This window comes from Rhodnius prolixus, unplaced genomic scaffold (assembly GCF_049639745.1).
Source record: "Rhodnius prolixus isolate KJV_2025 unplaced genomic scaffold, Rpr scaffold_7, whole genome shotgun sequence".
Classification (NCBI taxonomy): domain Eukaryota; kingdom Metazoa; phylum Arthropoda; class Insecta; order Hemiptera; family Reduviidae; genus Rhodnius; species Rhodnius prolixus.
Window position 1 is genome coordinate 34,074,172 of NW_027411582.1, and position 25,740 is coordinate 34,099,911.

Genomic DNA, 25,740 nt, shown 5'->3' on the forward strand with positions numbered 1-25,740 from the left:
AAAGTTTTCGATACTTATTGTAGAATCTTAGAAAATATTAATTGACTTATTAGAAGAAAATCTACTAAATTTAATTAATAAAAAATTATTGATTACATATTTTTATTTGTGGTAATTATAAATTGCTATAAGTTTTGACTTAATAATAGTGTTAACAATCGAAAACATTACTTATCTTGCGACTTATAACCATACCATACATCTGTAACTTAGAACTTGAAGTTTTATGCGTACCAGAGTGTAGAGAATAATTGGAACACGTATGGGAATAGGGTGCCGGTATCAAATGAAGTAGAATTTTAGTTTATCTGTCAAATATTCTCGATTCCTTTGAGTAACAGTGAGTAGAAACTTAAAATATTATAGTTTTTTTTTTTTTATTAGTTTTGTCTTCATGTTAGTCGTGTTTAACAGTTTTTATAATGGAAAAAACCGATGTTGAAGAGCTTATATTAGAAGGTAAAAATAAGACTACAGTCTATTGCAGTTGGTGTCCTTCTAAAATTCTTAATCCAAATTCTGGGACATATAAAACTGTAGATGTAAGTATTAATTTTTTTTAATTATGATATTGCAAGGAAAAAAACTTCAAATTCATTATAAGATTAGTTATCTACGTTCAAAAATTAAGTTTAAAATATCGAAGGGATGAAAGCCTTTGTAGAGGAAGATGCAATGAACAAATACGACAATGTGCCAGTAGCACTGATTTGTGTTATCTATTCCTCTAAGTAAAGTTCTTCCAATGCTCGTACGCTTGCAGCTGTTCTGAGGAAAATTCTCTCACCTACTTAAAGGATATTTTAAAGAAAATTTTCTCTAATAATCCTTAATCCTGCATTGCAATATTCTCATAAAATTAAGAAGTTAAAGAGTGCACTGCTTGGACTTGAGGGTTTAGAACAGTTATATTCTACCATCAACTTTTTCCAACATAAAGTCAGTTCTGCATTTAATAAAATGATAACTTATATCCATTAATTATTATCATGTGATGAATGGTGTTCTATCTCAACTGTACTAAAGAGATCTGGTGGGTGCTTCTTAGAGATGTCCTCACAATCCGCAATGCCCAACATGAATATAAGAGTTATCCGTGAAAGTTATATTGTTAATATGAATGCCCCATCTGGAGCCCAGATTAGCATTTTTGATTGTTTTAAAATAAAGTGAAGTCGACTGTTTGTTAAAACCAAATTGAAATGTTTAAAGAAACCAGGTGATAGTGCACCTTAGTATCAATCTCTTTTTGTATCTGATGTGCTTCATTTTTTATTTCAGAAGAAAATATTATCAATGGAGGAAACGGCGTGTTAATCATAGAGCATCATCTGCTTATAGTCGTAGACTTTTTATTCAATTTAATCCACTTGGTATAGAAGTGATATGAATATTGATTTTCGGTACATCTTTCGTTGCCGATGGATTCCTCTGCTCCTGTTTTTGTTATTTATTGATTTTATTACAAATTAAGGAACTTCTATAATTGTTTCCCTTTATTATTCCAATAAACGATACCTGTTTTCCATTCACAGTTTAAGCTGCCGCATATGAATCAACCTGACGGCGATCTGAATGAAGCTGAAGAAATATCCGATTATTGGGCTGTGCATGATATGTATATATTCGAAAATATAGGTTTTTCGAAAACTGTTGACAATGTTAAATATTTAATTTGCGCCGATTGTGAAATAGGCCCTATTGGTTGGTTTGATATACCATCCAAAGAGAGTTTTATTGCTCTATCAAGAGTTAAACACCAATAAGATTGTAATTAAATACAATAATATTAAAAAAAAGAAAGAAAGGAGCCTCTCCCACATTTTGTGAGCTTATTGTGCGTTATTATAATTAATTTTTATTTTTTAACGTGACTTTTATTTAATAATTTTATCTCTGGGAAGAGTTTGTTCACATGTCCGCGTTTTCCTATGTCAATTATAAGTATTATCGTTCTCATTTGAAATATCAAACTAAACCAATTACCAATATCCTATTCACTTCAAGCAAAGAAATAAAAAGGATATTCTATATAAAAGTGTAATTGTAAAACCATCCTTTATTTGCTTCTAAGGTTATTAACCTAACCGCTTTATGAAATGAAAACTTTTTGGTCCTAAAACCAAGGGAGCAATAAACTAGAATGGCATTAGAGAAGAAAGTATAAAGTAATTGCCCTTCGGAAATTTTCTTGGAAATCTTATTAACATAAATTATAGGTAAGAAGGACACTACGTTAAGGAACAAGCTAGTGGTGCTACCGAACAAATAGCTTAAAACTGAAGAAATACTTCCAGAAAATATGTATTAGCTTTAGCTTCCCTTCTGACCAAAAAAGGGTTTAAAATCTTAAAACACTGTAATAATAATTATTATTATCATTATTATATTATTTATTTATTTATTTAATATACTTGATCATATTTTTATCTCAGAAGTAATAAAAAATATCTTTATAAATGTAACAAAAATAAATCTATAATTTAACTAAAGACAAAACCTTGGTCACTAGACTGTAAGAATGGAATTAAAACTCTGTATTTTACTTACAAATATGGAAAGATTGTTTTTATTTCTAAACTATGAATCCTTATTTTTGATTCAAGTATATTACTCCATAGTTTTCTATATGTACGTGGGGAATGACTATTATTAGATGAATCATTTATATACGGAGGTATAATCGAAAACTTTGTTGTAACTTTCTAATCACCATGGGTTCCTCAAAACACACAATACCTAATAAAAAAAATGAAAATCTGACTTGCTCACAATACTTTACTCTTTTCAGGAGTAAAAAATGTTTTAAATTACTCGCGAATTTGAAGGAAATTATATTCAAAGGGTTCTTTTTTTGTCTTTTAAACTTTACATTTTTTCAAGAAAATTTACCTCGGTTAAAAAAATAATGAACGGTCTTCGATTTTGTTGTTGACAAGTTCATTTTTGACAGGGAAGAATACAATGAATTAATTTTTCCCAGATTCTTTCAATTTATTGAGTAAAAGTAAGCGATTACATATTTGTATATAACCTGATAAACTCAATGAGAATACTAACGTGGAAAAAAGGGAAAATTACACTGTAAAACATAAATTCATAGAAGTTAAGAGGCATATCTATAATGTCAATCAATATATATATATATATATATTTTATATAAACTATTGTAAAAATAAATAAATAAATAAAATAATATTCAATAGTCTCTTGTAGGAATGTTGTGATAAAATATAAAAAAGGTAATTTATGGTGTGATATTCATAAAAATGATAGTTTGGGTTTTCGACCATTGTTAATTGATGTTTTTGGGGAATATTGAGGTGCGGTCAATCAATTCACAAACAAATTTCCTTATTTCCTACCAACGTTTCGGTATAGATATTACCTTCTTCAGGGTATTGTAAAATTTGTGGAGTTTAATGTTAAGCTATATCATCATAGCTGTTGAAACGTTGGTGTGAAGAAAGAAATTTGTTTGTGAATCTATTGACCGCACCTTAATATTCCCCAAAATCATTCATAAAAATATTATATTACTTAAAAATATATTAAATTTATATTATATATTTTTCATGAAAAGGATTTTTTTAAAAAACAAATCATTCCTAAATGAATGCTTAATTCGCATCTTATATTGTTCTTTTCGAAAATACACTTTATTTTATCATTGTAACTTAAAATTTATCCACAGTAATTTTAAACTTGCAATAAATTATTATTTTCTGTGGATTTTTTGTTTTCGTAATTGAACAGAATATTCCTTTTTTAATCTTTAGCTAATTGGTAAAGCTGAGAAGGATTGGACCAATTGCCACCCATTTTTTTATATCGCCTAAGTGTTTGAATTCTTCTTCTTCGGGAGGTTGGATTATTGATTGAGAATAATAAATGCATAGGCACCACCAAAGGAAGGAGGCTTAGGAGTTGATACCCTCTCGAAAAATATATATAAAACGAAAAATTTTCTAATAATATGCTTACAAAAAAAAAATGTTATGTATATTATATACTTTTATGACCACCAGCTCTTAGACAAGTTTAGATGGCTTAAGCTTGTGTAGAAACATTAAAAAAGGCAACCTCAGTTTCTGGGGCTTATAAAGGTAGATGACCCCGAAGAAACATCCATACTTCCATCCATATTTCTAGATGTAAGTAAACAGAACCAATTTGTGAGTAGCCCAAGAACAAGAGATCTTCGATGGTCCAAATCTTCAACTTCTGCTCAAACTAAGGTTAATTTGCTAATGTCTGTAACCATCAGAATGAATACTAGCTGACTGCACAAGTACTCTCCCCAGAAACTGAAAGTAATCTCTAATATAAGCCACCTTTTGCCCGACTGATATTTCAAAACTTATTACCATCACTCTGTAATTAAAATTCAAGCAATTTTCAAGAAATATTTATTAATATTGCCAATAAACATTTCTACAAAATAAGTTAAACACTAGGAAAAGAAAAACAAAAAAAAAGGAGAATAAGAAATTATTTCTGCACATTCTTCAATCTGCTAACTATTACTTCCAAGTATTTTTATCAAAATCCCATTTGGATGATATTCCAGTTACAGGATTCATTCTCAAATCAAGCATACGTTTAAGTTGCGCTTTTTGATGATCCTCATCAAAAGAACTTGGAAATCCCTCAGGATTTTTTGCTGAAAAAAGTAAAAATGTCTTACTTCAAAAAATTATTATTCTAATTGAAACAATCTGAATATTAACCTCAAGTTTTATTTAAAAACTAAGTGTTGTAGCAGTTATTTTTAATGGAGCAAAAAATAAACACGAAAACCTTCGTTACTTTCTCTTATGGATAGTAAAATAATACGATCATAACATATTTTCAACATCAAGATGTCACTAGAAATATCAATTATGAAGTAAACTTAGTACAAGAAGTTTTTAGAAACAACGGCGTGTAAACAAAATATCTTTTAAAATTCTTTAAAAGCTCAAAAAACGAGTTTTATATTTTAAAAATAGCTGTAACAGATTTACTGTTCACTTTATGCATATACTACTATAACAAATAATATACTAAATCCTGCATTCTGTTTCTCTTTCTTTTTAGGAACAGGCATTTATTAAGGAATATCATTAAACTGTTTGTTCCTTAAACCATCTCTACAATTGGGAAAAATTTAATATTTGCTCTCTTAAAACATAATATATTTAATTTCCAAAAATGTCTAGGAGCTAATGGATTAGAGATCATTGAAATATCACAAACGAGCGGAAGTAATTTTTTTTTTGTTTAGGAAATTCGCATTTATGTCAACCAATTTTCAATCAAATAATCAGGATCCAAAGTTGCTAAGATTGCGATTTAGCTTCAATTTAATGCGATAATTATGTTAACTTATTTATTTAAAGTATTATTACTTACCTATATAAGTAACCAACAAGTAAAGCCATACTCCAATAGAACAAAAAATTAAGCCATAGCCTACTATGCTCTTCCATTCACCTGTAGGCGCAACAATCTCAGCAAACGTCTGACAAAAACTAATTCGATATAGACATTTTTTCTCCTCCAAAGACAACGCTCTCCAATCACCTCTTTCTTTTTCGCGAACCGCCTTAAAAACAAAAACAAAAAAATTGTCAGCATTGACAAGAAATAATACCATAAAGCGATTTTATTTATTTATTTATTAGCAACTCCTTTCAACGACGCAACAAGCACAGTCTGGAATCTTTAATTCTATCCGTCGTATGTTTATCCTGTCCGGTTTCGGAGTTTCATCCGCCATTAGAGGTAGATTAAACAGTTTGGTGTAGAGGTTTCAACTTTATTTATGTTTCCGCAGTTAGCAATTGTTGAGGTAAAACATATTCTTAATTATGAAGCAAAGGTAGAAAACTGGAAAAGGATAAAGAACATTGTGTCGTGGGAATCGTTTCACAAAAAAAATTCACAAAGAAACGAAAGAAGAACCAGTAACAGAGCCTGACATCACAAAGTTAATTAATTTGGATAAAACAGTTCACGTCCAGGATAAATAAATTTTGATATGGCTTCAAATGAGACTAAAAAAAGGTAACGATATAGACCTGGAGGTATTTAACCTGTCAAGGACTTTACTCAACAAAAAAAAAAGTCTTTCACATCTTTCTTAGCCAAATCAAGTATCGTCGCTGCTACTACAGTAAGGTGGCACCTTTTATGTAAAAGACTATATTCAGGTACAGCTACCAGCTCTAGAAGCAATGAACATTCAAGATTAGGTACTGGTTAGCAAAAGTGAAGAAAAGAAGTTGGAGCTTCTTCGTTCAGCGACTTCTACAGTCGGATGGCCGAATTTAAAAAATAATCTGTTTCATGTGTAACCTAGACAGGTTTTTATTTACCCAGATGTGCTTTTCTTAAATTGCTTCTTTTGTAATTACCTTAACATTTTTAGGTTTATTAAAAAGCGAAGAAATTTACCTAACTTTAGAATTTAGCTAAATTTTCTTACATTATTTTTAACTTCAGGAAGCCCATAATGCAACACATTCATATCTTGATTTGGTCTGCTGCACGAATTATCCAAAAATTAGAAGAATGGAAATTATAACTAAATTTGCAGTAAAGAATACGAATGGAAAATAATTTATGATCTTCTAACATAGCACGCAAAATGCAGTAATAACCCAATTAAAAGCTATAGATAAGTCAGTGTAAACGGTGAATAAACTTTCCATTTCTAACTAAGGAATCGTGAACGAACGCACTTTTGATAAGTGAGCACATTGATGACAGTGAACGTAGCAGTGCCTGGTGAACATATGTATATTAAAACTAATTTCAAATCAAATGAAAGGTAATTGTTAATTTAAAGATTCATAGCCTAGAATGGTGTAATATAGGATAGTTATTCTGCAGCACGGGAAAAGAATCTATATCCTAAGATTCAGTGAAAATGATAGTGTTTTAAAAACTATACATTTTCAAGTAGAGAAATTCTTTCGACTGTAATTTGTATTATTATTTTTTTTACTTACTTTAAGGTCGGGTGTGATTTCTCTAAATCTAATTGCAGGATATGGGAAGGTCACAGTATCAATGTATGTCGCTTCATTATTGGTTCCGTATCCAACAATTTCTCTAGAACCAATTTTATTGATTGGCACAGTTGATGCTAACCGAATCTGGCTTTTAAAAACATTCCAATTAGGTTTTGACAGTAATGACTTCGTTAACATTTTGCTTCCCCTGTCAAATCATTAAAAATAAATAAATAGAAGAATCTTAGTAATACAAATTTAAGGACAGTTATCTATTCACTATACTTAAAAAAAACATATGAATTGAAATCCACGAATAAAAATCTCGAATATTGCAAAATTATCATACTTGGAATACGTTTATTGTGATGAAATCTTTAAAAATGGATCAATTTTGGAAGGCATAAGTGGATGTAAAGGAATTGTGAACAGAAAATCACAAATACGATCTTAAAATGTATCAATTTAGTTACAATAATTACAACTGTAATAATCCACTGTATTATTACATGTGATAAAAGTTTGGTGAATAAATAAAATGAAATACATAGTTAACTGTTGTAAAAATTTAGTTTGGCATAAAGTGATTATTTTAATTAGTACATTCTTACTTTAGTACGTTAAAATATTATCTCACATCCTTCAAAACGCAATTATTGAGTTATTTTTGCACATAATTTCTCATATGGAAATAATACATTAACAAAGGTTAACTAAAGCAAATATGGAAAAATGAAAGTTTAAGAAAAACCACTACGCATATATTCAATTGACATTGTGTTTTTTAAAAAGATAACAAGAAAAATCTTATAAATTCTGAATCATATGTTATTAAATATTGTAATTGATTTCAAAAAATATGTACTTACATTTCACCAAAAGAACTGGAATCTTAAAAATTTGTACAATCGTAAAAAAGTACAATTATTAAACTTGTAACCTGGGAGGATATTTTTTTTTTTTTTTTTATCCACCTATCATTAGATAAGTTATCTTATTTACACAAGATCAGCCCGTGGTTCTTACCTTGCTAACCTCAAAAAGCTAGTAACTTATTGAAAATATTAATGTAATTACCTAAATTTAGAGTAAATCTTGACTGTAACAATAATAATAATAAACGCAGCAAAACACTCTGATGAAAACAATAAAACAACTCAGAGACTAGTGATTGTCATTTGTCGTTTGGGATCATGAGGACTGGCTCTACTGACATTTACGCGAACCGGAAATGCATTCCCTTCTCAAATAATTCAGGTTTTTATTTTAGAATATTTTATTAATTTAAGGGCAATGGGCTAATATGGGGGAAAAAAAGTAATTAATATTATAAACCCACATAACCGTAATTTCCTCTCAATTTTGGTATAACCTTATTAATTGTATTAGAATTTTGTGATATAATGTATTAGGCGCATTCAGAAAGGGTTATAGGTTGAACCCCCGTAAATATGTATATGAAAACCCAAAGTTTTTTAACAATTGGCAAAAAAATGATGCATTACTGATTAATAGAACCATTATTAAGAAAATTCCAGCATTGAGAAAATATTTAATAGCTAACCTCACTTACATTTGTTACAGAAACATGAATCCATCTCTTTCTGAATTCTAACTAAACATAATTTTCTACGCTAAATATAGGAAGTGTGTTTTGATTAGATTAGATTACGTGGGAGTTGGTCAGTCAGACTTTGCCACCGCGAGAGATAAGAGGATCTGCTAGGACTTGAAAACACATTTTTTTTTTTAAACGGCACATAATATATTTAAAAAAAAAAATTATCTGACCGAACTTTCATAAAGCAGAAAAAATAGCAATATCAAAAACTCAGCAACTGGAACACCTTCCTCTTTTGGACCAGTATCGTGATCCGAACGCTGAACACTTTTCTCTTCATGGTCTGAAAATCACCACACCAATACAAATTACAATCCCATAAATTAATACTCTTTGATCATCTTCGGAAAGTTCCCGTAAAAGTTTATCGTTATCCTTTCCTTTTATGAATTTAAATCAATAATATCGATAATTGTTGAAAATATATATTAACAAACTAACTGGAATCAACTATTAAAAGGATAGTAAAATTTTCATTACCCCAAAAATCAGAAAAAAGTTACATGACTGGATAGACGCAGTTATAAAACTTTCAACTGTCTGATTTCATAATTGATACACCAACATACACTGACACTTAAATCAATTTACACAGTCAATATAAGTAGGTGGAAAGGCAATATTAGGAGGGAAAATATTTGATAGCTTTCCGACAAAGAAACTGGTGGATAGTGAACAAAATTAATCCAGCACGCCCACTTGAAGGTGAATTTCATGCCAGAAGTATTGGCATGATCATCCATTTGACAAATGAAGTCTTGCTGCCAAATATAGTTCCGATCGTCTTTAATCCACTACTAGTTGGCCAGTTCCACTTCTAGCTTTTCCAAAGAATAATTATATCAGAATGATCCACACTACCTAATCTACACAGCTTTCACATGTCCTTAGGCTATGCGACAGAAGTGGATGGGAAACAATAGTAGACGATGTGAAGTCTGCAGCTGACCACTCAGCTTCAAAAAAAAAAAAAAAGCCTGGGTCAACCGATTGTCATATTTATCCCCTTTTAGCCAAGCGCTCTCAAATTGGCGCAAAATTTATTTAAATTGACTTTCAAATGTCAATGTCACAATATTTTTACAAAATGTTAATATTCCATTGCATGCGTGTGGGGTTTTCGAAGATAAGGACCACGAAATGTGCCTATAATAATGTCCAAATTTTGGCATCTCCAATATGAACATCCCCTTCAAAAGAAGTAGGAAGGTCATCCACAAAAAATCAAAAGAGCAAGGGACTAACGACGCAGCCCTTTCTTACACCACTGCCTATTTGGAAAAACTTCCGATAACCCTTCCTTACCAAGCACAGCCGTACAAAAATAGGAATACAAATTTTGGAGAATACTGATAAATTCTGATGAAACTCCTAGGCTGACAAGATTATATATTAGCAAGTTATGATCCATTATGTCGAATGCTGAGCTAAAGTCTATAAAAAAACAATAAAGTTTTTGACCTTTTTGTAAACATTTTATATTTAAAATATTTGTTAAAATGAACAGATTATATAAGACAGAGTAACCCCTCCTGAATCCAAAATTTATAGGTAAATTAATGTTGAGCTTAACTTTTCAGTGACTTCCTTTGCCAAAACAACAGTAGCATCATTCCCCAAAGATCACAATGGCAGGCACAACTCTCTTCGGATGACACCTTAATTGTCATGCGCAAGTAATCACATTATACAGACACGAACAGCAAGGCATTCTACTTCAGATGCATTTCATTGCTTGAATTCAACCAAGGAATCAACAAATATTAACGCCTTGACCAAGAATACTTCCGCTTTATCTAGGGAATGGCGGCTACTAATACACTGAAATTTGATTGTGTTTCTAGCTGGCTACGAATTCCCCCTATATATAATTTAGCATCCGAGAATGAAGTTGCAATACAAGGCTAATATCCGTAAAAAATGATGGATTACTCAGAAGGAAGAATTTTTAAACAGCCAAAAATCTACCTGTTTAAATCTATAATAGATATTCATTGCCATGATAGTGTGGTTAGTTTGAACTGCAATGATGAACGCCAGATTAAAAGAAAAGATAACTTGTCAATACGAAGAAGCAAAGAATAACAACTTTTAAGGTGATAATAATCCATTTTAATAATCCTATTGCGGTATTTCTTATCTACTTATGCAAATAAATTACAAAAATAAAAATGCACATTTTTTAGAGGAATTATCAGAATAATTACAAGAATTAACCTGTTTTGTTTACTATGTTGAGAATTGTGCCAAGATTAAGCAATATAGTGAAATTAAATACGTTTTATTATTCATTTTGCAGGCATAAATGCTGTATCAGTACCGTTTAGTTCATTCTTTTTGAACAAATAAAGAATATCTTTCTTCTTTTAAGAAGAATCTGTTTCAGATTGAGTTAATACCTTTTCTAATATGCGTCCTATTACTTTCTTTTAAGAGGAATATGACTTTATTAACGTAAGTAAGCAAATATTATCAAACTAGATATATTTTAAATTTGTAAAGCTTTGTAACCAACTATTTTTCTATATATTTTTGTTTATAGATTTTACTTTATATTAGCGTCTATTTTGGGGTTACATTCCGTTAAAACACAAAATTCGCCGCTGAAATTCGGCTATTGTTTAGTGCCAGATGTCAAGACAGATTTCGATCCAACGATGGTAAATTATTCTAATCTAAAATTTGAAATAAAGTTTATTCGATTTTATTCTAATTTTTCAATTTTAGCTAATGTTTTGTTAGTATTGTTTAGATGTAAAGAAAAGAATATTTCTGTTATTTGATTTTCCCCAGATGAAATACTTCCCCCAAAAGTTCTTTTAATAATGGCGTACCTTTATTGTTATCACCTAACATTCAATAAAAATTCAAAGTTTAAAGAGAACTTAAAATTGTAAGAGAAGGAAAAAAAAAACACTTTTAAAAATTAAACTCACCTAAATAAAGATAAACGTTTGCCGACAACGCATTGTTTTTAGTTCTTCGCCGGTCGCTGGTACAAACAGTTGGGTTTTGGAAGTCTGTTTCAAGATATTATTGGTATCTGCCCAACGGTTGAGTACAAGATCACCGATGACGGAGAAATAAAATCATTGGATTACCTGTATAATCAAATGTAAGTTTGAAAACTTTGTCAATAGTAGGGTTTAAGGGCCCAAGTTATAGGAAAACAAACCTTCGGCGTTCTGAAAGATCACTTGTACAGCAGTAATTGAATCTGGTTATATCTCCAGTATTCCAAGTCCATCCTAGAAGCTTTCAAAATTGTCTGAAATTTTAAGATGCTCTTGTTACATTAGATTCTTTTGCGTTTTGGATTTTAGATTTTCTAGGGTTAGAGATTATAGAATTTTAGTTCTAAATAAAATTTATATTGCAAATTAAAAAACAAGAAAATTACGTTTTTTCTAATCTTATAATTTATAGAATCAAAATCTATTTAGATTAGTGGCACTTTCTGCCGTCTGCTTGTATTAGTCTAAAATTTGTGTACTGTTTGGCTGTTTAACACTTACATGACAATTTTGAATGAATTTAAACCCACCTCTCCAACGGTCGGTGCACACGGAAGAACTGGTATTGAGTGGTTTCAGTTTACCGTGCCAATTTGCATATATCGCACCTACTCTTTCTTTAACTTTTCATAGTATTGCCCATAAATACGATAACCAGTCTATTTACTCAAAATTCAATTGCTTCTTTCCCATCTAGTATCAAACTCTTAAGAATGAACTATTCACATTAAATGTTATTTCATAATAGGACTGGAAAAGTTTCAGATTAATGCCCTGCTTTAGTTTTTATCTAAGAATACATACCTTACTTGTTTATGCTGCAATCTGTCAAAAGCTTTTTTTATAAAATCAATGAAAAAGACTTGTAACTAATCCTGGCTGACCCAGTTTGCAGGTTTATGTTTTTAAATCAGGAAACAGCTACACTCGGTACATCCACGATAATCTAGGTTATTTGAGCTTTACATTCAACCTAGGACAAGGTAAGCTTACAAATATTAAACAATTAAATATCAATTTAAAAAACATCAGCTTAATTAATTCATATCAGGGATTCCTAATCTTTTATTTGCAGTAGTCTTTTTTAAAAGAGAGAATGAATATAAATCTGGCATGAACACCAAATTTTCTTTTTCTGCAGTTAATGTTTTTTCTTTAACTTTAGGGTTTTTACTAAACATTAGTTGGCTACAGTATGTGTTTCCTACCTGTATTTTTTTTGTTTTGAGTTCTTTGTAGTTGAAAGTTGTTCTTCAAAAAAATATTTTTTTTTGTTTTCTTTCTATTCGTCATACAGTTAAGCTTAATGTGTGCCCTCATAAGTAATTCTGAAATGAAAAGTAGTTTGTACTGTGTAATGCGTGAGAGATTTATATTTTATTGATAAAATTGGAGGTTACATTCTGGTCTCAAGGAAACTGCAACTGCAACCTGTTGCCATTGCCTTCTAGACTAAGTTTTGACTGTGCATTTGGTTTAAGCTATTTTTCTTAGTTTTGCAATTCATTTTTTTAAATTCTTTTGATTGATATTTACAACTGTTTGGACAATACAATAAGCGCAGCAATTAATGAGTTGTTAATGACACGCATATCAAGAGGGACAATATTTCAACATAACATTCAATAACCCTGGAATTGTTATCTTAGTGCAATGGTAGGGTCTCGCAGTCACATACGCTTCAGGCGGTGAAGAGAGCCACCCTGGGCGAAGGAAGAGGTCAACTTCTAGTAAGGAGTCGGGAGACTTTTGAGATGATTTTAGATAGTAAGGATTGGATTCTTTCGGAATTGGATCGCTTGGTTGGGCCTTAGACTTCAGAAATCCTTGGGTTACTGGGTTGAACATATGGTGCATGATTTAACTTGGAATACTAAGTTGTATTTGGTTTCCCCATGCCCACGTCCCTCTTGTTTGTTTTAATCGTTTCTCTGTTTTAATTGGCTCTGTATTAATTTGAAAAACTGAAGGATTTTAAGTGCAAATTATTGGAACATACCCTCTCTATACGTTCTGATTTACCAGATTTTGCACTCTCGGAATGTTGTCACTTTGGCAGTCCACCGACAAGGATGGCAAGCCCTTGTGTACAATAATATAAAAAAATTTAAAAATAAGTAAATATCTTATTACTACAAAGATACTCTTTCAGGTTTGCTACGGGAAACATATCCAATGTATATAATTGACACTGATTATGACGACTTTGCAATTGTTTACTACTGTCGTTCATTTCTGTTTTTCATGAAAACAGGTAAATAAAACTTCAAGCAAGCTCAACTTCGCCACATAAGTTTTTCAAATTGATTATTTGTTTTTTTTGTTTTTGTAGAAGCTGCGTGGGTAATGTCACGCTCGAGGAATGAGGCTTCTCCTGATCAGCCTGCCATTATTGATGCTCTGAAAAGAAGTGGTTTGGATTACAGCTTGTTCAAACCCGAAGTTAATACTGGATGTGGCTTGAATGAGCCTAATTTATAAATAAATATTTCCTTTCTTTATTTTAATAAACATTTACTTATTTAATATTAAACTTACGTAATTACCATCTTAATAAATATCTATCTTATTTTGGTACAAATTAATTTTTTTCAGTGTCCATGGTTGGAATTTCATTATTCTTCCTCCCAAAACATAGTTTTGTTATAATAAATCTGATAATTGGTGCTCATATTTAGTAAAACGTTTAAGTTTAAACAAATTTTTCATGTTGAATTTTGAGCATTGCAGGGAGAAGTCCTGTGTTTTTCACGTTTGTTCTTACTAAGTAAGGAGATAATAGAAGTGGTTGCTACAGATTTACTCAGAATTTTAATTAATATATTTAAAATATAATTAATGTGTTCCTCGATCAAACTTTTAACGACAACTTGTTATAAGAAAGTAAAAAATTTGCAAGTATGCAAAAATTTTAAACATTTATATCTATAGATATAAAATTCGCTAACTCTAAAAAGTTAGAGATGAGGTTCATCTGGAGCACAGCCAGTATTAACGGCTTGCGTAAAGTCATGGAAGTTCAAATTGTTCTTCTTGAGTGTATCCAAAATAGGTTTGGTCTGATCAGTACCATTCCTGAGTCGAGTCAAGACCTCTATCTTTTCTGCAAATATACCAAATCATAATTGGTTAGGAAGAAAAGTACTATTGCAAATATTAGTTTTGGTCATTCAGTTATACTTCTTACCATACAGAAGGAAAGTAAAAGAAGCAATTACTTTTTCGTACAATTGAGGTAAGATAAGTAAAATTGGCCGGACTACTAGCAGAAAATTCGATAAAATAATTTTTCAGGGTTTCTTTTGGGAATCTAAGGCTTTATTTTATTTTTCTGTAATTGGTGTTTTCATTCTTTTGCGCAAATGCTATAAGTCTGACAGCCTATTGGCAGGGAAGACTTTGCACTTAATCTTGTATATTGAGTTTGTAGGTGATGCCCTTTCTTTGATTCTCGTACACATTGTTTTTCTTTTTATAATTTGTGCTGCGATAACAAATCTGAATCCAAAACTTAAAATCAGAAACAGATAATGTCAATAAATCCGATTTTATTGTGCTCTTGATAAGTAAGGGATTACGAAGGAATTCTGCTATGAGTTAAGTTTGCCAAATCGACTATTACTAGAAACGCATGTCTTCAGGTGCTCCTTCTATGAATAAACAAGTAATCCTTTTCTCTCATTCAGTTATTACATTCACTACGTGTTCGTGGGGTCAATTACCTCAACTCCAAGAGAATAAAAGGCGTTAATTCACTTAATTTTTGAAAAAAAGCTCTTACTTCTAGCATTTTTAGGGGGTTGAATTTTCACAATTGGAAGGTAAATTAGTTTTTGTTTCTTACCCATCTTCAAGATCGTCTGCTGTCTACAGTAATATACTACCGCCCAGTTTTTGTAATCTGTGCCTAAAACGTAGGTACCTACCTCGAGCCTCTGCGCGCCTAAAAGGTTTTTAAAATTATTTCAGTGTAAGATAAAAATCTTATAACTTACTAAGAAAAACAATGTCTACCTACCTCCTATAAGACCGTAAGTAACCGGCAAGTGTCCTTTGCCTTCTTTGATGAAGTCAGTGAAACTGTTTGCTCTTACAGTTAAGTACTTCCCTAGCCTAAAAAAAATGAAATTACATATATTAGCTTATTATCCAAAAAAAATAAAATATTAATAACAAATCGTATGATTGTAAGGCATGTTCAGCATGTTTTTACATTCTAAATGTTACTTATTAATTTTATAAATGTATTTTTTCGTTGTAACATTTATAATTTGAAAAAATCTTCGATTATTAAGTTTTTATTTGATGAATGATCTGGTGAGTTTGATTTGAATAGGAAGCGGCTACAAAGTAAACATTCAACTATCCCTGGTGACCATAAAACAATGATTTACAATCTCTCATGTGTGTAGGAGGAACTTACTTTTGCAGTTATTTTATATGAACCCTAGGCATTACAGAAACGGAAGTGAATAGTCTCGCAAACAGGATAATCTACGAACCCATAAATCGTTATTGATCCTGCAGAAAATTTAAAAACTTGACAGGATTGGGATTGTACGACATGCACATGCAGTATATATACCCAAATCGGCAACATCATTTGTTTCCCTCAATGGCCTCTTTCTTGCGAGAATGACGATCCAAACATTAAAAGGAAATATCCGCAACATTTAAAAACTACTTTGCTTTCAAAGCTTTTTTTTAAAAACAGTATTATAGCTACTTACACTTTTACATAATGATAGTCCAATTGCAAAATTTCACCAACTTTTGTGACTTTATATTCCGCAGTTGGACAGATACCTGGGAGTATCCATTCAAAATCACCTAGATAACTCTGTACATACCAGTGATCTTTGAAAAACTGTAATATTTAAAATGAAATTAGATTGCATTTTCTTTAACGGAAAATACTGGTTTACGATAATAATCCAATAAATACAAAAATTAACTAACCGCATCTGCTGTAAAGTTTTCCACTGGAGTTGGCACTAAACATGTGCCTACTTGCCAAGGTAAATAACCTCCTACGTAGAGATTGACAAAATCTAAAGGAGTACCTTGAGAGAAGCTTAATGAGCTCACAATTAGCAAAATAAAACTGCTGAAAAAAGAAAAACAAACTGTAAATACATCTTTTCGAGTTTAGGGAAATATTTATAATTTCTCTAATAAAGAGGAAGAACTTTAATGATATCAAAATTTTCCTCTTTTTAGGTCCAAAAAATTGAGTGTGGCTTTGAATAGATTTTTTTTTTTTGTATTTATTCGGGAAAATGGTTTTGCAGAACTTATTAAATTCTATTTGCTTTTTAACTGAAGGCGAATTATCTAAGGTGATTGACGCTTGGTACTTATCAGTTCACTGGCAGCCTCTGGACAGAGCTTTTGTTAGACTACATTGTCAATCATCTGAATTTTCACAACCAAATTTCACCTATATATTTGATTTCTAGTATTTTTGTGGAGGTCTTGAGACCATTCATTACTCTTTAGTGCCTCTTTAACCCCCCACACAGTTAAAAGCAAATTGTTGAAGCCGTTTTGGAGAAAATTCTAAATTTTGAATATGCTGCCACGTACAAACAACAAGAACACAGATCAAATTACAAAAACCATTGTAAATTAACTCAACCGTGAGGATTCTTGAAAGGATCGACTTACATTAAAAATTCTTCGCGATCACTTAACCTTTTTTACTGAAGTGGTGGAGAAAGTCAAATATTACCAAATGAAACTTAAACATTTGGAACAAGATTTATCGATGTTTTTATCAGCCATAAAATTTTTCACAAACATAATTCTGTCAATAGTGAAATTAATTGGAAAATTGAAAAATCTAGTGTTTTCACTTTGTTTTTTTGTAAACAATCATTATTGAAGGCCTGATTTTTTTAGTGTTTATCTTGACTTTTTTCACAAAAAACTTTTAAAATTTGGGCTACGGATTAGAATGAAGCAATTACGGTATGTGTCGACTAATATTTAATAATAAATACTACACCAAATATTAGTAAACTACAATGTGGAATTTAATGATGACTATTAACCACAATGTGTTTCCAAATTGATAAATGGTTGGGACAAATAATTTTTTTATGTGTTATTTGTCTAAGTCAGTGGCCACTCTGAATCTTCGAAACCTTCAATTTAACAATACCAATTATAAATAAAATAATGAACATTATTTTAGAGAAGAATTACTAAATGTGACACCTAACGTGATAAGCGGTTAGTGGATACAAAACCAGTGAAAATGCTTTCTTTCTACCCCTAACGGTCGCCTTTTACGATAACTGGGAACACCTTAGTTTAAACAAGGAGTTTGTTACATCTTACTGTCCGGTGAGTGATGGGCAGTTTTGTAAATAAGAAGATAACATTATCCGGAGGCAGTGCTCTGGTAAAAAGACTTCGGACGCCAATGATCTCATATGTTGACATGTCTCAATTTTTTTTATACGTAATGTATGTATATATTTTGTTTTTCTGGTAATAGGTTTCCAATAAAAGTTATATGTTTGTTAATGTAACGGCTTGCAAGAAAATAATGAATAATTGAAAAATACTTGCACTTAACAATTTAAAAGTTAAATTAAAAAAAATCGTGTACTTACGCGAATTTAGAATTCATTCTGCGATAAGTTCTTCCAGTTATCGAATGGCTCAACAATCTGGCGATAATTTCTGCCCAACCTGTATTTATATTCACTAAATCTTGACATTATCTTCCACTTGATGACCCTATCTTTAAACAAAATGTATCAATTATTCATCGCATAAACAAAAAAATATTAATAAGTATCCGTTGTTAATCCTCATTAATCTCACTCTGTTCTCAACGATGAGTCAAAACGCCCTCTTTATTCTTTGCAGCAAATAGTGATGATGAATTTTTAATATGGAGTATATATTTATAATAAAACTGACGGTTTTTCTAACTATAGAAATTATTTGGACTTTAAAACCGCTCCAAAATACATCTGACGTTTTCAAAACAAGATATTGTATCTTATTTTGACCTGTAAAGTGTTTTTTTTTTATGTCCTCTTCAAATAGTTCAATTGGGATAAAAAAAATTTTAGAATATCTTTTTATAGAATATTTTTTACTTTTACGTCAGTACTGTGAAACCACGGTAGTAGTTTTAATGAGTGAATATCATTGGTTTCCAAAATTGCGAATAGACTGGCAAAGAAGGGATTGTGGGCAGCTTATTTGGTAGGAATTGGTAAGGCTAGCAATCAAATCTAACCATAAGTACTCTTGCACTTGTTACAGAACTATCCCTGTCTACTAAACTATCATCTTAATTACCAAATTATCAATTCTAAGGGAAAATTTAAAAAATAAAAATACAAGTGCGAGCAATTAGCAATATTTTTAAGGCTATGCACTAAAAATAAACAAATGAATGAAAATAAAACTGTTTCAGCCATTCTAACATTTTGAATATAAAAAATTTCTGACAAGATCAGCGATTCAACAATTTAAAGGAATTAACTCTGCAGTTAAAGAATTTTTCGCCTCTATACCTTCGGCTCGCTAAAAAGAGGCTAACAGTACAGCATGATGCAATCATTAATGAACATTTAACATTAAACTTCAGTTTTTAATTCACCAGTACAAGGTGTGCACCACGAAATCACAGATGTGCAAAGCTAAGATGTATTGTGGTGCTGAGTTTGATTTCTGGTCTAGAACTATAATTTTATTTTGTGTGTTAATATGAGAAATTTATAGTAAAGTATATTACCTATCTTGGAACCTCCGTGACACTTGTTCTGTAATTGGACATAATAAGCTTTTCTGGGAAAACAGATTCTGTGTAAATACCATCTGTCTGCTAGGGAGACTTTTTGCCGCTATCTTCTTGATTGAGTCATGATTATTAATTATAGTTGGGTTTAAGTTACTTGTCTCTTCATAAAACAGGGATCACCTGTAACATACTTCTATTTTTTTTTAGTTCCTTTGTCTATAATTTTAGGGTTGTTATGATGAGCAAATGGTTTAGTGTTGAGACAATATTCTGTAATTCATGTTGTTTTATTTTCTACAAATGTTGCGAAGACTGTCCAGTGTTGCAGTTAAATAAAAGGACTCCCACACCATAAACGATTGGTTGTTTATTGTGAGGGGTCCTTTTTCTCGTGTTTCTTTGGGCCGTGAAAGTAATGGTACTGGCTCTAATTTATTAGTCAAAATATCTTTTTTTTTTAATGTACGGAATAAATAAATAAACTTTTTTTGTTTGCTCTGGCCTTGAAGTCAGTTGCTTTGTTTGGTTTGCAATCACTTGTTAATATCATTTTCTCAATAGCTCCTTCTCGGTGATGTTCGTTGCAAGACCTTACTGGTAGCCATTACTGGAAAGTTATGCGCATTAAATTCTTCTAGTGATTCTGTATGTAGCTACTAAAAGAAATATCAGTAGAAGTACTAAATCTGTGAAGATTGAATAAGCAGATTCTAAGGCTATAAGGTAGTTTGTACACATCAACAACCTCAGCAAGTGATGAAAATACTACGGCGACAATCTGTGCATTGTGTTTTCTCGATTTGTCAAACGTTTCTCCAAAGATGTGTGCCCACATCACGAGAGGCGTGAAATGAATCGAGGGAAACCACTTTATTGTTGAATGAATATTTCAAGACTTAAATGCTATCTGAATTGTTTTAATTATATATTTTATTTAAATTGTATCTATTTTGTAATTAATTGAGCTAGGATTTCTGACGATGTACCATCTACAAAATGTTCATTTGTATCGTTTTTTTCTTTGACCATAATTCGTCAGAGTTTTAAGGGAACACCAACTTCAAAATAATTCAAAATTTTGATTGAAGTACATCCTTTAAATATAATTAATGCGTTTGCTAAGTGTGTCTCATCGATCAAAACTTAACTAAGATCACTTAAAACAAATATATTGCAAGTTTTTTTTTTTAAAAATTATTGAACAAGCAATATCTATCAGTACAATGTAATGATTGCCATTGAGCATAGGCTTGAAAAGCATCTATGAAATTACCATCCAGTGATGTGACACTCCTAGTATGGTCCTGATTTCAATTTCCAAACTTATTCTTGGGCCATCTTCTTTTCATTCTCTTGTAAAGTTGTGTTTTTAGTTAGGTGCGCTTAAGAGCGGATAGTTCAACCAGTATTTGAGACGGCCCAAAGTAATAAAAAGTAATTTGAGTTGACAAAAATTGGTGTATAAGATAGTGTTAGTGCTGTGAGATGAATTAGTGCATTCATTCCAAAATTTTAATCATTTAAAAGTATCGACATAAATTGTTCATTAAAATAAAAAAATAAAAAAAATCAAAGATGTGGTTCATTAGGAGCACAACCATTATTGACCGTTGGTTTAAAGTAACGATAGTCCAATTTGTTCAGTTTGAGTGTGTCCAAAACAGGTTGCCATATTTCTTCATCATCCCTTTTACGAGTTAAGATCAGTGACTCTTCTGAAAAAACCAAAACAAAACTAAAATAAGTAAATGAGAAAACTACTGATGCAAATACTGTAGTAATTGCCAATTAATTCAATTTATTTTACTGCAATCTTGTAAAAATGATGTGTAGTTATTCTTTTAATACCTTATAAGAGGACATAACCGAGGCCACTATTTTTCTTACAAATGGCGTAAAGTATCATTATAATTAAATTTTCCTTCGAGAGCTAGGAAACCTACTTGGAAACGTTTTTAATTAACGGAGCATGACTAGCTGAGTGATCGCAACTCTTAAGTGTACACTAAGTGGCGCTGAATGGACTAACATATTTAAGTTTATCTTCACAACATTAAAAGGTAAATTTGTTTTCTCTTGTTTCCTTACCAAATTTTAACACTTGCTGCTGTTTACAGTAATATACTACCGCCCAGTTTTCATAATCTGTACCTAAAATGAAAGTTGGTACATCCATCGGATGAAGACCTGAAAAATTGTTTAGGATTCTGTTAGAATGAGTTCAACATATTAAGGCCAGATGAGAAAATAAAGTCAACTTACCTCTCAGAAATTCAAAAGTCATAGGTAAATGACCTTCGCCATTCTTAATAAGTTTAGTATTACTGTGTGCTCGTTTCTCTTTATACCTCCCAGTCCTTTTATTGAAAAAAAAAAAAACATTATAGCAAAATTAACTATGAGCAAAGAACTAAGATACAGTTAATTCTATTTAACTGAGACTTTCTCTGACTACTCGAAGGGGAAGTATTTCTTTCGATAGTGTAAACTGTAAATCATCGAAATCATAGAATAAAGAATGAGGACTTTCATTTTGATAAGTTTCTGTCACGATATCACCATAGGTTTTTTTACAGTTTTGAACATTAATTTCAAGAGACTTTAAGAACAAGGAGTGGATGGACGACGGGCTGTACTAAACGCAAATTAAAAACAAAAAAAAAACTTTAGGGTTTACAGTAAACTCCAGGGGAGTGTGCCCTGAGATAATTTTTGAAAGACCTCTGGAAAATCACTCCACAATATTTCAGGCTAAAATCTTCTCCATCGAGATCTATCCGAGAAAAGCCCTCAAAGAAAACGATATTGTTATCTTTTCTTGCAGCCAGGCTGTACTGAAGTACAGAAAGCTTTCAAAACAAACTTATCCCTTGTCGTTTGCTTCAGTGCAGGAAGTCCCTGGTGGAGCTTCTCTGACGCACTTAGATAAATGCCAGTATATGCTAGGAAGATTAATTTTCTCATTAATAGGCTAAGAATAGGGGAGCCACTACATTCATTGCTCTAGAATCTGTTCTGGGTTAGCTAAGGGAATCGAACGTCTGCTAAAAGAATAGATCTGGATGGGCAACGACGAACTCCGGAAAAAATGCCAGGAATCAACTACAGTAAGAGTCTAATAAGTGGATTGTGTAAAACTAGAACTAAGGAGAGCTTAAGAAGTGTAGAACTAATTTATTATTTCTACTGTGTTTCGAAACGGCCACCACTAAGTAGGATTAATTAAACTAAAGCTTTGTGTAGATCATATCATACTTCAAATGTAGGTTTATGGGTCTAGAGTGATGTGATCCTCCGATTTCTGCTTGCCGCAAGGAAAACACAAAGATCCCGCACAAGACCTATTCCTTGCTGTCAGCAAACTATCTGATCATGCTTTATCACAAGTAGTACTTTTTAAAAGAAATCTGTATCATTTCCAAACTATCCTTTTACTTGCATCAAGCAAATGGAGCAGTAAATGGTCCTTTATATAAAAGTCGTACGGGACTAAAATTTCTTTATGAGAACTTAATTTTTTCTTCCCTTCATTAATTAACAAACCCAATGATTGCCCCTCTTGGACCATTTGGGAAGGATCCACTGCAATATCTTCTTCTCCAAAGCCTAGATTAATAGGTCAAGTAGAGTACCCTGTAGCAGTCCCACCCCGACAAAGAAAATTAAAGATAAATTTGTCAAATACAATTACGTAATCATTGCTGTAAGAGAAAGTTGTTCCATATTTTTTTAAAAAAATAATATTTCTAGCTACTTACATTGGAATGTAGTGATAGTCTAATTCCAATATATCACCATCTTGAGTGACATTATATTCTGTGGTGGGACAGATACCTGGAAGTATCCATTCGAAATTACCACAATGATTTTGTACGTACCAGTGACCTTTAAAGAACTGCAAGTTTTTAAAGCAGATAAATTTTATTATTTTATTGTTTTTACAGTACAATTAATAATTTAATGTAACAAATAAACTAACCTTCTCTGGTTGAAAGTTCTTCACTGGAGTTGGCACTAAGCATGTACCTAATCGCCAAGGTTTATAGTCACCAGGGGTGAATGGTCCAAATCCAAAAAGAAAAGCTTGTGACAAGCTCAATGCGCTGACACTTAGGAAAATAAATCTGTTGTAAAAGAAAATACAAATTATTGTCTAATTAAATCTTTGCAAGTACAATATGGAATTTTTTTTTAAGAAAAAGTCGACTTTAGAAAAAATCAAATAACTCGACTCCACTACTCCTCAAAGAACTACTGTACCACCATAAAGTGTCACTGTTTGTCTTAGAATGGTGAGAGTGATGACGTACAAAATTTTGTGAGTATTAGGAATGTGGCGCGTATAGGAGGTGATTTTTTGCACCAGTATCAAGGTTTCCAAATTGAGTTTTTTTTTACCCGAAACACATGTTTCTAGAAATCCAAGCGAATGAACTAATTGTTTCATTGCGCATGGTCTATATCCTCTATGAGAATATGGTTAATAACTGAAAAACGAAAAGTGCCAGTAAAAAGTTGAAATTCTGCGGGTAGAAAAGAAAATCCCTTCGCTACCTAAAGCTAATTTCGGTTCTTATAGGTGCCTCAAAGTTAACCCAAATCAAATCGTAATATAAATAATAACATTAAGGGAGATGTTTTTTTAAAGTTGCCCTTCACTAGGAACTCTCTTAGCCCACAATCTATTTTCTAGGCAAATGTTTAAAATAAAAGTTATGTTAATGGAAAGACTGTAGCTATTTTCCGAGAAAATCTTGACAAAACGGAAAAACAGGATAGTTACCGAGGATGGTAACTATGCTCAAACTATCACATAACATTAAATGTTAAAAACATTTTTTCATATTCAAGAAACTGATAGAGAAACTTCGAATTTCTTAAATAGAAAACTACTTCTTAACCGAAAAATTTAAGAATATAGTTGTGCTTATCAGCACTAAGTTAAAGAATCGAATACTACTTACGTAATTTTCGAAATCATTTTGCGATGAGTTCTTCAAACTTAATGGTTTACTAATCTGGTGATAATTATTGCGCAGCCTTTATTTATATTATATTCAATGTACATGATAGTACCGCCCCCTCTTGTTTCGCTCTATCATTAATCGTTTCAATTATAAGATTATTTCTTTAAATAAATAAATCAATCAATTAATCTTAATTAATTGGAAGCAATCATTCAAAATTCAAAGTTTAATTAAACCGCACCCTTGATATTTTGATATGTATAGTTGTAGCAGTTGCAGCATTCAAAATCCAATTCTGAGAAGAAACATTTTCGATTAACCGATTTGCGATTTAGAATTACCGGATTACTTTTTAAAGTTATCTATTGTCCCTTCTGTCAGGCGAGTGTATTCTTTTAGTATGGTCAATCATGGGGAATAAAATCGATCGCACTATTTTGTGAGAAAGATACTACAATGGAGACAATACATTAAATATTGTGTAAATTTTATTCGTCTTATAAAAGTAAAAGATAACAGTTAAGATAATACTGTAACTCAACCAAACCGCATAGCCACGCCCTGAAGAGGACAATATATTTGTCGAAACGTTGGCAAAAAGACGAGTTGTTTTTTATTTGACCGATTCCTCGCAAATCTTCCATTTTAAATTTAAAGATAACCACACCTTCGATTAAAAACTAAATATGATTTTAGAAGACAAAAACCTTAAGATTTCGTAAAAAAACTTTAGTGAAACTAGTCAATAAAATAGAACGTTCAATTTTGTTAAGTAAATAATTAGAATGAGAATAAGAAAAGAAATTATACTGTTAGAAGGTTGATTTATTTTTCTTATTTATTTTCTAGCTGTTCTAATATACACTAAAAAACAATTTATATGCAAAAGCACAAGGTTGCTTATCTTGCAATTAAATTTGGTATGTCTGGGTATAAAAGTGTAAAAAGTATTACTTTTTTTTATCGTAGACCATGAAAATCATATTTAGTTGCGTGATTAGGATAGTATGTTGACTCTTGGCAGAGCTGAAGTAATGATTATCAAGTAGATCTGAAGTTCTACAAACTTCATCCGACAACTTTTTCTATTATAACAAGAATAACAAGCGATTCTAAGCTTTTGAGGCTACTCAATAAATTTATATGCCTATGGAAAGGAAGTTCTTGCTCTTAAGACATTTCAACGCTCTGAGATTATGTTGTACGGCTGGTAGAGCATGGAAGACAGAATGTTAGGTCCGCAGTGCGGATAATATCTGATTTTATACGTCGTGGCACGCATGTTTATTGAATCCCAAACCGATCTCATGGAGTTCAGGCATTAATACATATATATCCACTTTGGTAGTGTAAAGTGCACGTGTTGATAAAAAAA

At 31.4% G+C, this 25,740-nt stretch overlaps 5 protein-coding genes across 12 annotated transcripts; 2 read left to right on the forward strand and 3 right to left on the reverse strand.

Moving 5' to 3' along the window:
- The first annotated feature begins 164 nt into the window (after positions 1-164).
- On the forward strand, positions 165-3,732 carry strat (RAB interacting factor STRAT). The gene is made up of 3 exons (XM_074115148.1): positions 165-340; positions 415-542; positions 1,536-3,732. Exons 2-3 carry the CDS (start codon positions 423-425, stop codon positions 1,764-1,766), a joined length of 351 nt encoding a protein of 116 aa, XP_073971249.1. The 5' UTR covers positions 165-340; positions 415-422; the 3' UTR covers positions 1,767-3,732.
- On the reverse strand, positions 3,324-11,695 carry LOC141447510 (cytochrome c oxidase subunit 4 isoform 1, mitochondrial-like). Of its 7 annotated transcripts, none has more exons than XM_074115145.1 (4): positions 11,556-11,695; positions 6,996-7,206; positions 5,395-5,587; positions 3,324-4,663 (listed from the first exon to the last, which is right to left on the reverse strand). In XM_074115145.1, exons 2-4 carry the CDS (start codon positions 7,194-7,196, stop codon positions 4,524-4,526), a joined length of 534 nt encoding a protein of 177 aa, XP_073971246.1. In that variant the 5' UTR covers positions 7,197-7,206; positions 11,556-11,695; the 3' UTR covers positions 3,324-4,523. The 7 variants fall into 7 exon arrangements, with proteins under 7 accessions (XP_073971246.1, XP_073971241.1, XP_073971243.1 ...); XM_074115140.1 differs by lacking the exon at positions 11,556-11,695 and adding an exon at positions 8,790-8,815; XM_074115142.1 differs by lacking the exon at positions 11,556-11,695 and adding an exon at positions 8,572-8,710.
- LOC141447509 (apolipoprotein D-like) lies at positions 10,919-14,166 on the forward strand. Its single transcript, XM_074115139.1, has 6 exons — positions 10,919-11,073; positions 11,162-11,279; positions 11,598-11,734; positions 12,522-12,616; positions 13,786-13,887; positions 13,966-14,166. Exons 1-6 carry the CDS (start codon positions 11,060-11,062, stop codon positions 14,112-14,114), a joined length of 615 nt encoding a protein of 204 aa, XP_073971240.1. The 5' UTR covers positions 10,919-11,059; the 3' UTR covers positions 14,115-14,166.
- Positions 14,167-14,431: 265 nt separating this feature from the next.
- Positions 14,432-20,742, reverse strand: LOC141447507 (lazarillo protein-like). Of its 2 annotated transcripts, none has more exons than XM_074115137.1 (7): positions 19,393-20,742; positions 18,254-18,384; positions 16,593-16,737; positions 16,364-16,500; positions 15,652-15,746; positions 15,478-15,576; positions 14,432-14,736 (listed from the first exon to the last, which is right to left on the reverse strand). In XM_074115137.1, exons 2-7 carry the CDS (start codon positions 18,268-18,270, stop codon positions 14,591-14,593), a joined length of 639 nt encoding a protein of 212 aa, XP_073971238.1. In that variant the 5' UTR covers positions 18,271-18,384; positions 19,393-20,742; the 3' UTR covers positions 14,432-14,590. The 2 variants fall into 2 exon arrangements, with proteins under 2 accessions (XP_073971238.1, XP_073971237.1); XM_074115136.1 differs by having other exon boundaries at positions 16,593-16,740.
- A 146-nt stretch (positions 20,743-20,888) lies between these two features.
- LOC141447508 (apolipoprotein D-like) lies at positions 20,889-24,519 on the reverse strand. The gene is made up of 6 exons (XM_074115138.1): positions 24,363-24,519; positions 23,378-23,522; positions 23,157-23,293; positions 21,661-21,755; positions 21,487-21,585; positions 20,889-21,113 (listed from the first exon to the last, which is right to left on the reverse strand). The coding sequence occupies exons 1-6, from the start codon at positions 24,377-24,379 to the stop codon at positions 20,968-20,970; spliced, it is 639 nt and encodes a 212-aa protein (XP_073971239.1). The 5' UTR covers positions 24,380-24,519; the 3' UTR covers positions 20,889-20,967.
- Between the last annotated feature and the right edge of the window lie 1,221 nt (positions 24,520-25,740).